The sequence below is a fragment of the Macaca mulatta genome, chromosome 4, assembly GCF_049350105.2.
Source record: "Macaca mulatta isolate MMU2019108-1 chromosome 4, T2T-MMU8v2.0, whole genome shotgun sequence".
Taxonomy (NCBI): Eukaryota; Metazoa; Chordata; class Mammalia; order Primates; family Cercopithecidae; genus Macaca; species Macaca mulatta.
The window spans coordinates 21572166-21585921 of record NC_133409.1 but is presented as its reverse complement, the minus strand read 5'-3'; the positions used below and the strand labels follow the sequence as shown (position 1 = coordinate 21585921).

The following is a 13756-nucleotide window of genomic DNA, read 5'->3' as shown; positions in this document are numbered from 1 at the left end:
AACATTTTAGAGCTTTTTAAAAGGGTTCATTGTATTTTCAGTTGAAATACAGAAAAAGACAACATAAAGATTGAAAATCTTTTTTAAAAACTCTCATTTTTCTTCTTTCTGTATGCATATTATTTTTCTTTTTAAAAAGTTCTAATTTATTTTGTACATATGCTTTTTTTTTTTTTTTTTTTTTTTTTTGCATTTCTACTTAATTAGTCAAGGGCATTCACAAAGAAGAGAACTGTCCAACTGTCCACCTATAGATTTCTCGGTCACTTTGTTAGCTGAACTGTCTATAGCTGTGAGGAATGTTAAGGTTATTTTACACTAAGGTCACACTTAAATATCTGACATAGCATTTCCAGAAATTACTTCGTTTTATTTGACTTACGTTAAACTTGCATTGTTTTGTGAAAAAGCTGTGAATAATAAAAAAGCTCACTTATTTGACTAAAAAAATACCTTCGGTTAGCTAATTGAGTATACATTTAACAAACATGAATGAAATATTAAAGAATAAATTTTTGAGAAGCAGCAGAAAGATCTTTCCTTAAGAAAAAAATTCACATTTAGATTTCCTTAATAGCTTCTGCTGAGACCCTTTTACATTTTTAATTTATAAAATATCTAGTTCGCAGAAACATACCCTTTGACCAAAGCAATATGTGTAGATATAGCACAGCTCATTAACGTTTTGGCTTCTGACCACTATTCCCAGTGGCTGAGCTATGGATATGCAAAGTGATAATTAGAAAACACTGGAAATATTTTTTAATCCTGATACAACTATTTCTGTAGAGTAGACATGTTGATTGTTAAAAGTCTTTGCAGCGTGAGCTTCTTGGCTGAAATTATAAACCATTTTTCTCTAAAGTCAAGGAAGCTAAACTGAATATTTCTATCCACTCAGAAATATAAATAGGATATCTCACAAGATTCATTGAATTCATAAGCACTCTCACATCAAATCTGTCTCCCTCCAACCACCTAGTCACCAAAGATTTCATCTCTGTTTTAGAGCCTCTGGAGTAATCATTGCCTCTGAACACTGTGGTGTCTCATTGGGCGTTTTGTGGCTCCACTGGAAATCGTTTCACTTGTCTATGTACATGTGGCTGTGAAATTAAAAGACCAATTTTGTGATAGAGGTTTGGCAAAAACAGTTTCCATTTGATTTCCACCTTGAAGGTCACATTTTCTCAGCTAGATTGCATGTTCTTATAAGACAGAGACTCTGACCTTTCTTTGTATCCTTTTGGGAAATTTAGTCGTTTCTCAGTTTATCTTGTTGAAAGTGTGTGCTCAGCCACCTTAGCTACATATTCAGTGTGTGTATAATCACATCTCAATCGCAGGTCCTCAAAATTGTACTTCAGACACTACTAGAGCTATTTTCTTGGGGTGGAGATAATACAATACCTTCCCCCAAGTCCCATAGTTTGTTTCCCTGGAATGAAAAACGAGGTTTTTTTTCTTAGTAAACTTCAGAGTCTGAAGTTGCCGAAACTTTCACTGACAACAAAAATTTGTTCTGCTCCTTTCTTCCCCTCCTTCCAGAGCTCATCCTGGAAATGCCTGCCCTTCTACCCTGATAACAATGCTAAGAGAAGAGCGAGCATCCGGGTATCACACATGTAGCAGACACTTTAGCTAGACTCTCATTTGATTTCCATCATAGCTAATGATGAGAGAATTAGTTGCCACTGAGAAACATTAGGCTACAGACACCAGCCTTCCTTAATTTTAATTTACATTGTCAAGTTTGGGCCAGTCTTGATTCTAGGCAGACTATTCTGCTTGTAGGAGACCAGTTAATATTTCCTCGGTGTGTTCCTCTCTGCTTCTGTGGTCTGTGGGACGAATAAGAAGCCCACGGCCAAAAGCCATTTTGACTCTTCATATTTGGTATGATTTGTGAGTCTCTTGCACAAGTGCTAAACACACAAATCACTTCTTAAAAACTGATAGACTTCACTAATTTCTTAGAATTTTCAGACCACACTCTTTCCTTCATCCATAGGGGTTACGGCATTGGAACACGGCTTGTAGAAGACTTTCTGGCTCGATCCTGTGTGGGAAGATGCCATAGTTATTCAGAAATTACGGACATAATTGCCCAGGTAACTATGTTTTTAGCTCTGTCGATATGTCTTGAAAATCTCTGATTATTTTTAAGTTTGGTGGTTTTTCTGCTCAGATTGGACAGGTTCCATCTGCATTCATTGTTAGGTGCTGAGAAAGGAGATTCTAATTGAAAAGCATTTTATTTCAGCACAGAGATAAAGCTACTGTGAACTGAAAGATGCATCTAAGCAACTATAGATTTTCCTGACTACAGGAGTGTGTAGAGTGTATGTCTTCTAGTGGGAAAAGCGTTTTCAGAAGGTAAACAAAAGGGGAGTGCAACAGGGCAACCTTACAACATGCATGCCCCAAACCAGTTTCTCTATGATCATTTTCAGCACATGGAGGGAGATGGTTTTTGGTAGTATCAGAGAATATTGTTTAGTCATTCCCAGAGTATTTTCCCAAGAGAAAAATAGAACTTCCTGTAAATATATTTGTTCTAAGAACTTTCATAGCCCTGATATATAGAAGACAACTAGGAATTATCCAGGATTAGCTCACTGTTATTAGAAATCCAACTGGAAAATGCGTCTTCAGCCAGCATTTAAAAAATCTTGGCCTATGGTTATTAATGTAGTGTTGTTAATTTGTAGGAGACTCAGAAGATACACATGTCTCCAGGTTTACATAACTGAGCAATTAAGTCAGTCTCATTTTTTTTCCTCTCCTAGTCCTTAATATTGTTATATATGGCTGAACTGACTCTGTGCATGAATGGCTGTCATTCTATACCATCATGCTTTCTGAGCATAAATGCAGTTTTACATACTCTTTGTCTTTCATTGTCACAGTAACCCTCTGAAGTAGGCAGAACTGGAGTTACTATCCCTATTTTCCAGATAAGAAAATTAAGTTCCAGAAATAATTTGATAATATGATGAACAGTAAATAATAGTATATGTGGGGAAAAATTCTACATTAAAAATACAATCCAAATGAAAGATTTTTCCATTTACTGATATTATTACTTGTATTATTTCATGGCTAGTGATAATGCGGTCGAAACTGTTATCCGAGTATCTTCCAACCTTAGCGCAGTGAGTTTATCACACCACTAACCAGGTTGGGGGAAAAAGTCCCTTTCTATATTGTCAGAATATAAGTAAGATCCCAAAACAGTAGTTTGAAAAATAAAATAAAACATTTTTTAATGAAACTAATTATATGGGCAATACTACAAGAATAACAGCTGTTTTAATGGAAAGTAAATACTTGTAATATATAAATGCAGATGGTTGTGTGTTGCTGCATTTCTAGTTGGTAGCCCTCTAGGCTCTTTGATTAGTAAGACACAGTCTTTCTATAATGAGGATAATTAGATTGGTTTGAGAATGACTCCCTCTTGATCTTTGCCAAAATTCATCCCCTTAGCTTAGTGTGGGCAAAACACTTGAGCTCAGGAGATCAAGACCAGCCTGGCCAACATGATGAAATCCCATCTCTACAAAAGAATACAAAAATTAGCCGGGCGTGGTGGCACAGCTATAGTCCTAACAACTCAGGAAGCTGAGGGGTGGATGACTTGAGGCTGGGAGGTGAAGGTTACAGTGAGTCGAGATCATTCAACTACACTCCAGCGTGCGTGACAGAGTGAGACCTTGTTTCAAAAAAAAAAAAAAAAAGAGAAAAGTTTAAGACTTTGTCTTGCAAATTCATATGGTGGTAGAACATTGACCAATAATCTGAAAACTTACAGAATGTGGAAAATAAAACCTGACTCATGTGTTTAAGGTTGTTTGTTAGACTTTGAACATTTGAAGAAAATAATTTCAAGGGCGATTTGGAGACTTCATTCTAAAGATATGTTAGCACAACTAGCAAAAATTTTTATTCCTCTGGATATGTTTGTATATGTATGGTATACATCTTTTTCCATTTATTAATGTATTCACTTATTTATTTAAGAAGATGATTAACAGAGCAAAAGAAAAATCTGTTGAAAAAAGAGCAGTAACCAACTGGAAGTAGAAGCATATACAACCTCATTGCTGAGAATCTGGAATTACATTCTATCACACGATGTAGGGTCAGAGATCATCTGAAATATGCTCAATACTGTAAATGCCCTTGGCCCAGAGAATATTGGCTGATCCAGTTAGAATAGTGCAGTGTAATGGGAGGATTCTCTGGTTCTTTCTTACTGTCTATTCTTGGCACTGAGGGCACCATCCAAATCACTGCAAAGCTTCTGAAGGAACTCAGAAGAAATAATTCCACATATTCACTTTAATTAGAGGAACATAAAGGAACAAGGCTTCTCTAGTAGAAAATAAAAACGATAACTTTTAAAAATTAGTGTCATTAAGTTCAAAATAGCTGCTAACAAATATCCCATATAAATCCTTCCTAGAGGTGTCTAAGAAGTTTCATGTAAAACTTTCTTGCTACCTGTGGTCCTCAATCAGGATATTTCTCTATTAGCCGCAGGAAAATTACAGAGCTGAAAGTCAAGTTAAATATGCCAATAGGAAGTACATGTTTATGTGGGGCGTAATGTAGGCCTTCTTACCAGGTAGATACTCAATAAAAATTAGTTGAAAGAAAAGAAAAGATGAAGGGAAGAGGGGAGGAAGGAGGAAGAAGGAATCAAAGCAGTCTTTTGTTCAGGCCCCTTGGGAAGTTGCTTTTCTTCTGCAAGAGGTAGCCTGGGAATGCTCCTCACCTTGCCCAACACATTCAAGGGCTCCTCGGGTCCCTTCCATGAGGAACTCCTCACTTTACCTGATAATGGAGTCTTCAATATGTGGAAATAGAACAAGAGTTCTTTCAATGCTCCAGATTAAAAAAGAAAAGGTTGAAGAGGAATCGAGTAAGAAATGTTCTATGGAGAGCATAAGAAAGAAAATGAATTCGTATCTCAGCAGGAAGAGACCCATGAAAAAAATCCAGAATGTTCCCCATTTAGAAATTATATTCAAAAATCATATTCTGTCTTCAAAAGAGTAAAGAAGCTTCTAATGAAATTTGACCTCCTAATGGTACACAATTTTCACCAAGTTAGAAACAAGTCTGTTTGATTCTCACCTATTAGAAACATGTACAACATCTGCTTTCCAAATATCCCTTCTCTAAGCTTTTCATGTCTTATCAACCATTCTGATGAATTCCTTCCTGTGTCTTCTGTCCTCAGTGAACAGGAAAAAGATCCACTTCCACTCCTATGCAAGATTCTTTCTTGTCAATGAGGAGAATATTCATCACCTTCACCCTTCTCTAGTGTAGGACAGTTGTCCCTGCTCTTTGCACCTTCCTTCAAAGGCCTGATGTCCTTCCTCTTAATCATTTTTACCTCTCCAACAAAATGTTCCTTTATTTGTAGCAATAATGTCACCCATTTAAGGAGCATTTTGACAAAGATGAAAGGTCAGACTTTAGTTATGGACCTGCCCACTGAGGCTTTGTTAATAATTAGCAGCTTTCATTCAAACGTCGGGCCTGTTGGCAGCATTATCTCATTAATCCTTGTAAACTCTGCTCAGAGGAGGCAGATGTCAAATGATACAGTCAGTTTTACAGAGAACTAGGCCAAGTTCAGAAGAAGTTTACTGTAGTCACATGCTGCTCCCAGAGCATGGCAGAGTCAGGAATAGAACCTAATGGCTGTGAAATTTGTTTGGCTGCCCTCTCAGACCACACACTTCTACCGAACACCATTATCATCCTTCTCAAGTACTGAGCAGCTAGAGACCATGGCAGCCATAGAACTCATGATCTCTGTTCTGTCTCCAGGGAAGGAAAGAGAGAGAAGGAATGCATTTAAAGAGAATTGACTAGATGAAGAAACCTATGCCCAGACAGGAGAAGTGATCCCTGCCTCTGAGTTATTAAAAAGACTGCATGTAGGAACAGGTTTCCTGAACTTACGCTGCACTCTGCACACCTCTGCCTTTGTGAGAGAAGGACTGTGTAACTTCAGGTATTCATAACATTCCTCTCTCTTGTTCTCCTCACTTGTTTTTTTCTTCAAAGAGGAGGTTGGTCTGTCATTAGGCCTCTGACGATGTCTTTTAACATGTAGTAGACCTGTAGTTGCGCCGTCTAGTGGTCTGAAAAGAAATCCCACGGCAAGGGCCAAATCATTGAAGGCAAAAATCTTTAGTTGGCCTTGCATTTTATATATAAAAAAAGATGCCAAGCTAATTATAAAGTCTAGTTCCCACAACATTAAAATGCATCCATTTTTAAAACAGAATTTTATCATATACAACAACTTTTTGTGGTGGTTACTTCAAAGTACAACTACAAATATTAAATAAGACTAATTTATTTTGAAAATTAATGTCAGCAGCATTATAACACGATATTGAAAAACTTTAATAGCATTGATATTTTCTTTATAAAAGTTCAAAGTAACTCCTACCTATTACCTGTATTTCCTTTATAAGAACCTTCTGAAATAAAAAGAACATCTATCATCTGTCATTAGCCCCATTTTACTGATAGTATAATTGAGACTTATATGCTATCACCATGGACACAGTAAGAACACCCAGCTTAGAATTGAATTCTTCTGACCTTATTGTAGTTTTTCTCTACGAACTGATTATTTAAAATGTGTCTTTAAAGATTTTTTTCTACTATGATAATTGTTCTGAGAAAAATTTTGTAGTTGCTCTAAATGAAAATGTGTAATGTGCAGTAGAATTACCATAGCTGATTTTAGTTGTAGTAATGAAATATTAGATAATTTAACTTACTTACACACCTGTATATCTTTCTGTTTATTATAAGGGAAAGCAGAAAGTGCAATTGCACCTGTCTCTGATCAAAGAACCAAAAACCTCCTATATTTTAGGGTTTCCAAACACATTTATGATAAAACAGTTTTGTTATTAGGAGAAGCTAATTAGAGATAAACTTGATCATTTAAATCAAGATGATTACAAAGGCTAGGTTTGACAATAACTATAATCATGTTGTCTTTTGAAAGTAATTTGGACACAAGGAGCTGCGATCCTCATCAGTAGATGAGCACTGGCCTAACCATGTCCAATGTAGTGGAGATTAAAAAGGAAGAGTCCACATCCTGCTGATTTACATTCCCACTGCGTGACTCTGAGCAAGTTGCTTAGGCTGTCCAAACGTCGGTTTCCATATTTTTCAGAAGAGACCTCTTTCAGCTGTCACTCTCCTGAATTTCGGGTACTACTTTCACTAGCTACCATCTGCACATTGAATTATAATCATAAATAACTGAGTGTGGTGAATGTAGCTTCCAAAGCCTCCTGCAAAGCATCCATACCTTCTAGTTACTGACAGTGTTTATAACTGCTTGGCCTTGCACAAATTATGTTTGTCAAAGTTGGGGAAGCTTTTTGCTCTCAAGTCCATGTCAATATGATGATTACTCTGAGGGACGTGGGGGAATTTATCATTTTTCAGTGTAAATATCACATTACTTTGTTTTCACTGTAAGAGGGGATTTTTAAACACAGCATAAAAAGACTTTAAAAACTTGAAACCCTGACTTTTAGGTTAAAAAAATCAGCATCTAATATACTGTGCTTGTTGGAAATTCTGGAAAGCAAAAGAGGAGATCTTTTCCTTTTATAGTATAAATTGAAATTTTACCTTAATTAAATAATGTGAGCAATGATTTTGGGGGATGAGTAATAAAAAATCAAGGAAATGGTCATAAGAAGCAATATGAATGAGGGTGCCTAAAGCAACGAAGTAAATCTAAGTGGTGAATTTTGTAAGCGAAAACTCTAGGGCAAAAGATTTAAGCACATAATCCAGAGAGAAAACAAAATAGCAGAGGGAATTTTTTTCCCAGTGGATAAATCATTTTTATTTCAATAAAATGGTCCATTTGAGATTAGAGTTGAGTATATGCAGAAAAACTTCAGCAAATCATACTAGTCATATACATTTTTTTCTGCTTCTGATCTGAATGCACAAGACTGCTATGGACTGAATCTATGGGATGAATGAAAACATTTCAAGCCAAAACTCCTGAGCCACTTTAGAATGGAGACAGCATGAGGGCTATGATTGCCAATCGCCAATACAGATTTGTGCTCAGAAGCACTGATTTGACACTTCAACAGGGATATCCAAATCTGATTTTATTAGACATTTTCAGAGGGGAGACCCACAGCTTGGAAGGTGAGCCAGAGAGGGTTCAGTCAGGAGATGGGAATCACACAATTATTTCAAAATGAAAGGTTGAGTAGAAAACATTATTAGCTATTTACAGGGGATTAGTTACTGAGAAAGGGGGAAAAAACCACACTATAGAATTTAGGGGTGAGAATGAGCACCCAAAGGAGGAATCCTTTTTAGACAGAGTTCCACTTCTTAAGGAGGAGCAAGCCAACAAAAGGCACGCTAGAGACAGAAGAAAAGCCCCTTCTTCCCGCAGTGTCCCTGCAACACCTTCTTCTGGCCAAGGACAAATGTTTGCATGATGGAGCTCTAGCATTACAAGCAGGGCATTGAACAGTAGGTTTTAAGCTGAGAGGCAATAATCTGACAACCAGCACAGAAGCCATGAGCCATCCTGATTGTTACTTACATTTCTATGGCCATCTTATATTTTGGTGGCCTCGTGTTTGACCCTGTTCCACCTGCTCTCCCACGCTGGAATGAATCTGGCCGCTCAGTGCAAATCTAGCTGTCTGGTGGAAGGAAGAGATGGCAAAGGAAGCCACCTGCTTTTATTGCTAGAGTGGTGTCAACTTCCTGCCACTGAAGACACAAAATAGGCTGAAGAGCACAATTTTCAGTGTGCAAACTTTTCTTCTGAAATAAAGACTTTTTGTTAAATACTGTGAAATTTGTTAAATACAACCACTACCTCTTTTTTCCTATAAATTTCTTCAACTTCTACAACCAAATCTATGTTCCCTTTCTGAATCCCTCCAATGACTATAAATCTACTCTCTCTATTTGATTACTGTTGGAAGCACTGTTAAACGACACTGTGGCCAAGAACTCCAGAATATCACCTGCCAATAATTTGTACTTTCTTCCCTGGAAGCCCAAGGTGGTGATATGCAAGGATAAATGGCAGACTGGCCCTTAAGCTACCACCCAGTGAAAGATGTAGCTGGAGGCTTAGACTTAAAGCCTGCCAGTGGGCCTCATAGGCTTTAAATTAACCAAGTTCACTTTCTGAAATGTTCATTAGGTCTTTCTGTGCCAAAGGGAGATAATTAGTTTTCATTACGTGAGGCAAGAGTTGTAGTGTTAAGTAAGCAAAAATGCACAGGTAAGGGAACCCATGATTAACCTTACTTAAACTATCTTTATTATGAAAGCAGAGCAATGTAAGTCTGCATTTTAGTTTAATGTTTCAATCAGTTTGTGAAATTCAATTTTATCGTGTTTTGTGCCTGTTGATCTTCCAACGATTTGCTGTTGACCAGCTTATTTTGTACATAATTCCAGTCTCCATCTAAAGAAAGCAAAAATGTTTCACAAAAATGGAAGTAATACAGTTTCCCAAAGTTATGATAATACTAGTAAAGTTTTTAAATTTGATTCTTTATTGTATTAACCAGTGAAGTTATCTTTCATTTGCAATTTCATTTCCCCATCAGATCTGTAAGTTTTTCCAAAGGAGGGATCATTTATAGCATTCTTGGGATTTGGTTCACCAGGTAAATCCACACCTGTTGACATTTATTAAATATTGTTGAAGTGAACTTAGAAAATACTTGAAGAACTTTTCACTCATCTACATCCTGTTGCTCCTCCTAGTCTGTCCAGAAGAGGGCAGTGGTCCACATTTGTCTCTAAATGAAAGACTCCCACCCTGTCTGCTCAATACTAACACCACATGCAGAAGCTGCCCTCTTATTTCAAGCAATATTCATTACATTGAAAATTAGCACTCTAAAAGTACCTGGCTGTTCACAATAACAAATCCACAACAACAAGATTTAAACTGCGATAGGATCCTGAACAGGAAAATAACTGATTCTTATTAAATAATGATAGCGAACTCAACTTGATAATTTTATTGAAACATTTGTGTTTTCTATTATTGTTTATTATATTGTATTTTAAAATTAAATATAAATCAAATATAAATAAATTATAATTATATTAAGTTATATATTTATTATTGTTTTTCCATTATCATTTATTATATGAGTGTAGTATGTTTCAGAAGAGAGATAATCATTCTGCTACTCTGAGGTCAATTGTGATTTCAAATGCAGATATTAAGTAGGTAATCAAATCATTACATAGTGCGCTTCATATTATTATGGAAAATGCTTGAAAATTATCCTAAAATTCATCATGGAGCCAAATTGTTTTAGGTAGACTCCTTTAGGTTACCAGCATTTAGTTTATGTCAGATCTTTAGGGTTTATCGTAGAGATATTCTGGGACACAATAATCAGACCCCATGAAAGAACAAAAATTGGAAAATCCTTCCAGTTTTAGTCTATCTTGAACCCTCAGCAGCAAGCCTTTGTGGTTCTCTACTTCAGTCCTGTGCCATTTTCGTGACTCAAACCTTCTCTGCTTGTTCTGCTCTTATAATTACCTAATAATATCTTTCCATTTTTCTTTTCCTTCTCTCCACCTCATTGCTTCTGGTGTTTCACAGTTTTGTTGCCTCATGGCTTCTGCTTACTCTTTTTTCTCTGGGTGTCATTTGCATTCTGCCCAATCACCCAAACTGTGACTTTCTCTATGTGTTTCATATTTAAAGTCCCCAAAAGAGAGTCTTTAACCTGTCCAGCCAATCACTAGCCCTGTGTTAGGTAGAGTTTCATGCTAGCTCACTTCCAGGGCCCTAGCCAAACTGTGAACTGACTGTCCAGGCTCAAAATGCCCACCCTAATCCATTAACTGTGGCCAGAATGGCAGGATAATTAGACAGAACATGGCAATCACAGGGAGCCCCTCAGGAAGGGAATCTGGGTATGAAAAACATTCCAAGATTTTCCAAAACAGGACAAAGTAATTGATAAATATCTTGTTCCTTGTCTAGGAAATTAGTAACAGATATGTGTGTGTGTGTGTGTGTGTGTGTGTGTATATATATATGAGTCTCACTTTATCTATGAATCTTCTGCTCACAGTATTTATCTTACTGATGCTGGTGTTTGTTTTTCTTTGTTTCAGAGCTAGAATTTGGGGCAAATAACTAGTGTTGCAGACTCCATTTAGTATGCTAACTATAAGATATTGAAGTAGAAAAAACTGTCTTTGTTATATATTTGCAGATAATAACAAAGAAAACAAACGCTTCAAAATAAAATACCTCTGCACTTGGAAGCAGTCAAGTGAAACCACATTGTTAATGCAAAGTAAATATTTTAGACCATTAGCAAGAGTGGGGCTAACATTACTCAGGACAGTGAGCTCAGAGGAACGGTTGGTAGAAGGGAGATAACCAAATTCTCCTAAGAAAAATGATGTTGTGCTACAATAGATAGTATTAGGTTTCCCTTTGAACTTCTTATAAAGGAATGAATTACAAAAGTTTGCTCTGGTCATCTAATCCTGTGGGGTTTTTTCTTTTGTTACTCTTTTTTCTAAGTCTTTTTCAGTCATTTCTCTTGACATTCTGTGTATTTTTTTTTCAAAGAATGTTACCAGAGATAATCTGATTTTTAATGTGAATAGGGAAAAGTGCCCAGATAAAATGAACTTAAACCAGGGCATTCAAGTCAGAGACAGCAACATATCTTAGGCTGTTTTTACCTTTCTCTTAAAAAAGGGGTGGGGTGGGGTGGGGGGGGCGGAGTTCCTTATGCTTCTGTATTTTACTTACTTTGCTTTCCTTTTTTTCTGATTATATTTGGCTTCCTTAATTTTCTAAATAACATGTATCTTAAAAACAAATACTTCTCTAAAAGTTACCGTATTTCACAATTCTGGGTCTAAGTCTAGATGTAACACACCCGGTACAATGCACAACACTTGAATTTCACTGCCATCATAATGCTGTGCACAAAATGGGGAGGCATTTTTTTCCTGTCCTCTGAATGTTCTTTCTTTTACTAGGATGAATATTTAAACCTCAGTTTTAGAGTTGCTTTCCATTCCTCAACACTCCTTCTCTTACACACAACAACTTACTTTAAGGTATAGGCTCAGAAATGCAGCCTGGGGGCCATAAAATAAAAGACTTAGGACCTGTTTATTTTCATGCAATCTCTGCCCTTCACTTGGTTAAAATCTCTCACTGATATTGTGAAGACTGATTTTTGCTCATGGTCCTCTGAAAAAGTGACTCATTCATGCTGCATTCACCTCATGAGGGCTGAAGGCACATCACGGCAACTGCCTACCTGTTAACCTCACCAGATGACATGTAACTTTTGCCTTGCAAGACACAGAGAGGGGATTCTGTGCTCTCCACATAGATACTGAAGGCAGATACGAGTGGTGGACAACTTCCACTCAGCTCCAATCTACTTTACCTCGAGCAACACAGTGCTCTGTCTACCAAAAGCAACCTGACAGGAAATCCTTAAGGGAATCCTGGGAAGCAGGAGGGTGCATGGAGGTTACCCCATATTAACTTCCATCAGACAGCCAACAGTTGTGACTCTGTTCATTACAAAGATGCTAAAATTTTTTGATATCTCACCACTGTCTTATCTTAGAATAACATGTAAATAGATACTTGAGAAATTAGCTGTTATTGTACATGCCTCCCACCCCAGCCAAAAGATTGAAGTAGGAAACCCAGCTATTGGAATGGAACAGAATCCCCAGGGTCTAGTAAGATTTGCAACCCAGGCATTCCTTACAATGTACAGAGCTGAAGGGGTACAGCAAAGCCAAGTGAGAGGTTCAGTTATTAACCTGAAGAGTCGGGATAAATGTGGAGAATGCAGGTTCACAAATAGGAGACCTGGTCAGAGAGAGCAGTTCTCAGCACAGTGTAAGCAAGGGAGGACCCAAGGGTTAAAGCACCATATATGCCTGATTCTCAGCATTTTGCTAAGATTACTCATCCCTTTAATCCCTCAACAACAACAACAACAAAGGAAGCTCATCAGATAAGCCTAAATATAAAATCTTTCTTTGCTCTTACTGTTTTTCAAAGGCTAACTCAAACCCTAGTTGTAAGAGCCTATTGAATTGCTTTTCTTTTTTCCACTCTTTTCAAAATACTATATTAAAATAAAATAAGTGGGAGCCCTTGGTAAACAGGAATTGAATTCCATGGAAGTCACAGCCCAACACAACACAACATTCCAGAGAAGGCTGGCATCACAGTTAGCTGAATGTCAGACCATTTTCCTATTTAGTAGCAGTTTTGAATAGAGAAGGGAGCGGAAATCAATTAAAAGGAAAGAAAAATTCTTTGTGGTAATAAAATTCTCAATATTTAAAAAATGATGAATATTCATAGCAAAAGCAAAGCAATTTATAAATTATTTTAAGACATCTTACAATTTGGGTCAGAAATATAGCAGAGAGATTATTAAAAATATGATACTTGTTTAAACAAGCATAACCACTTAGGCTTGTTTCTCCCCACTGAATAGGCAAGAACTGCCTTATATAATCACTCACACATTTGTTCTATTCTGTTTTGTACCTCTGGGCGGGATGAAAGAGGAAAAATGTAGGAAATTTTCTTTTGTGGAAAAGCATATGCGTACAACCACAAGCTCTGTGGATTTTGAGACTGATTGGATCAAACCCAGAAGGCCACATC

At 36.9% G+C, this 13756-nt stretch overlaps 1 protein-coding gene across 1 annotated transcript in view; it reads left to right on the top strand.

The window, feature by feature from the left end:
• The window catches only part of TRAPPC3L (trafficking protein particle complex subunit 3L), a 45388-nt gene that overhangs the window by 3087 nt on the left and 28545 nt on the right, over positions 1-13756 (top strand). Inside the window, 1 exon segment of the mRNA NM_001194514.3 lies at positions 2012-2111. Coding sequence (NP_001181443.1) covers positions 2012-2111 — 100 coding nt within the window.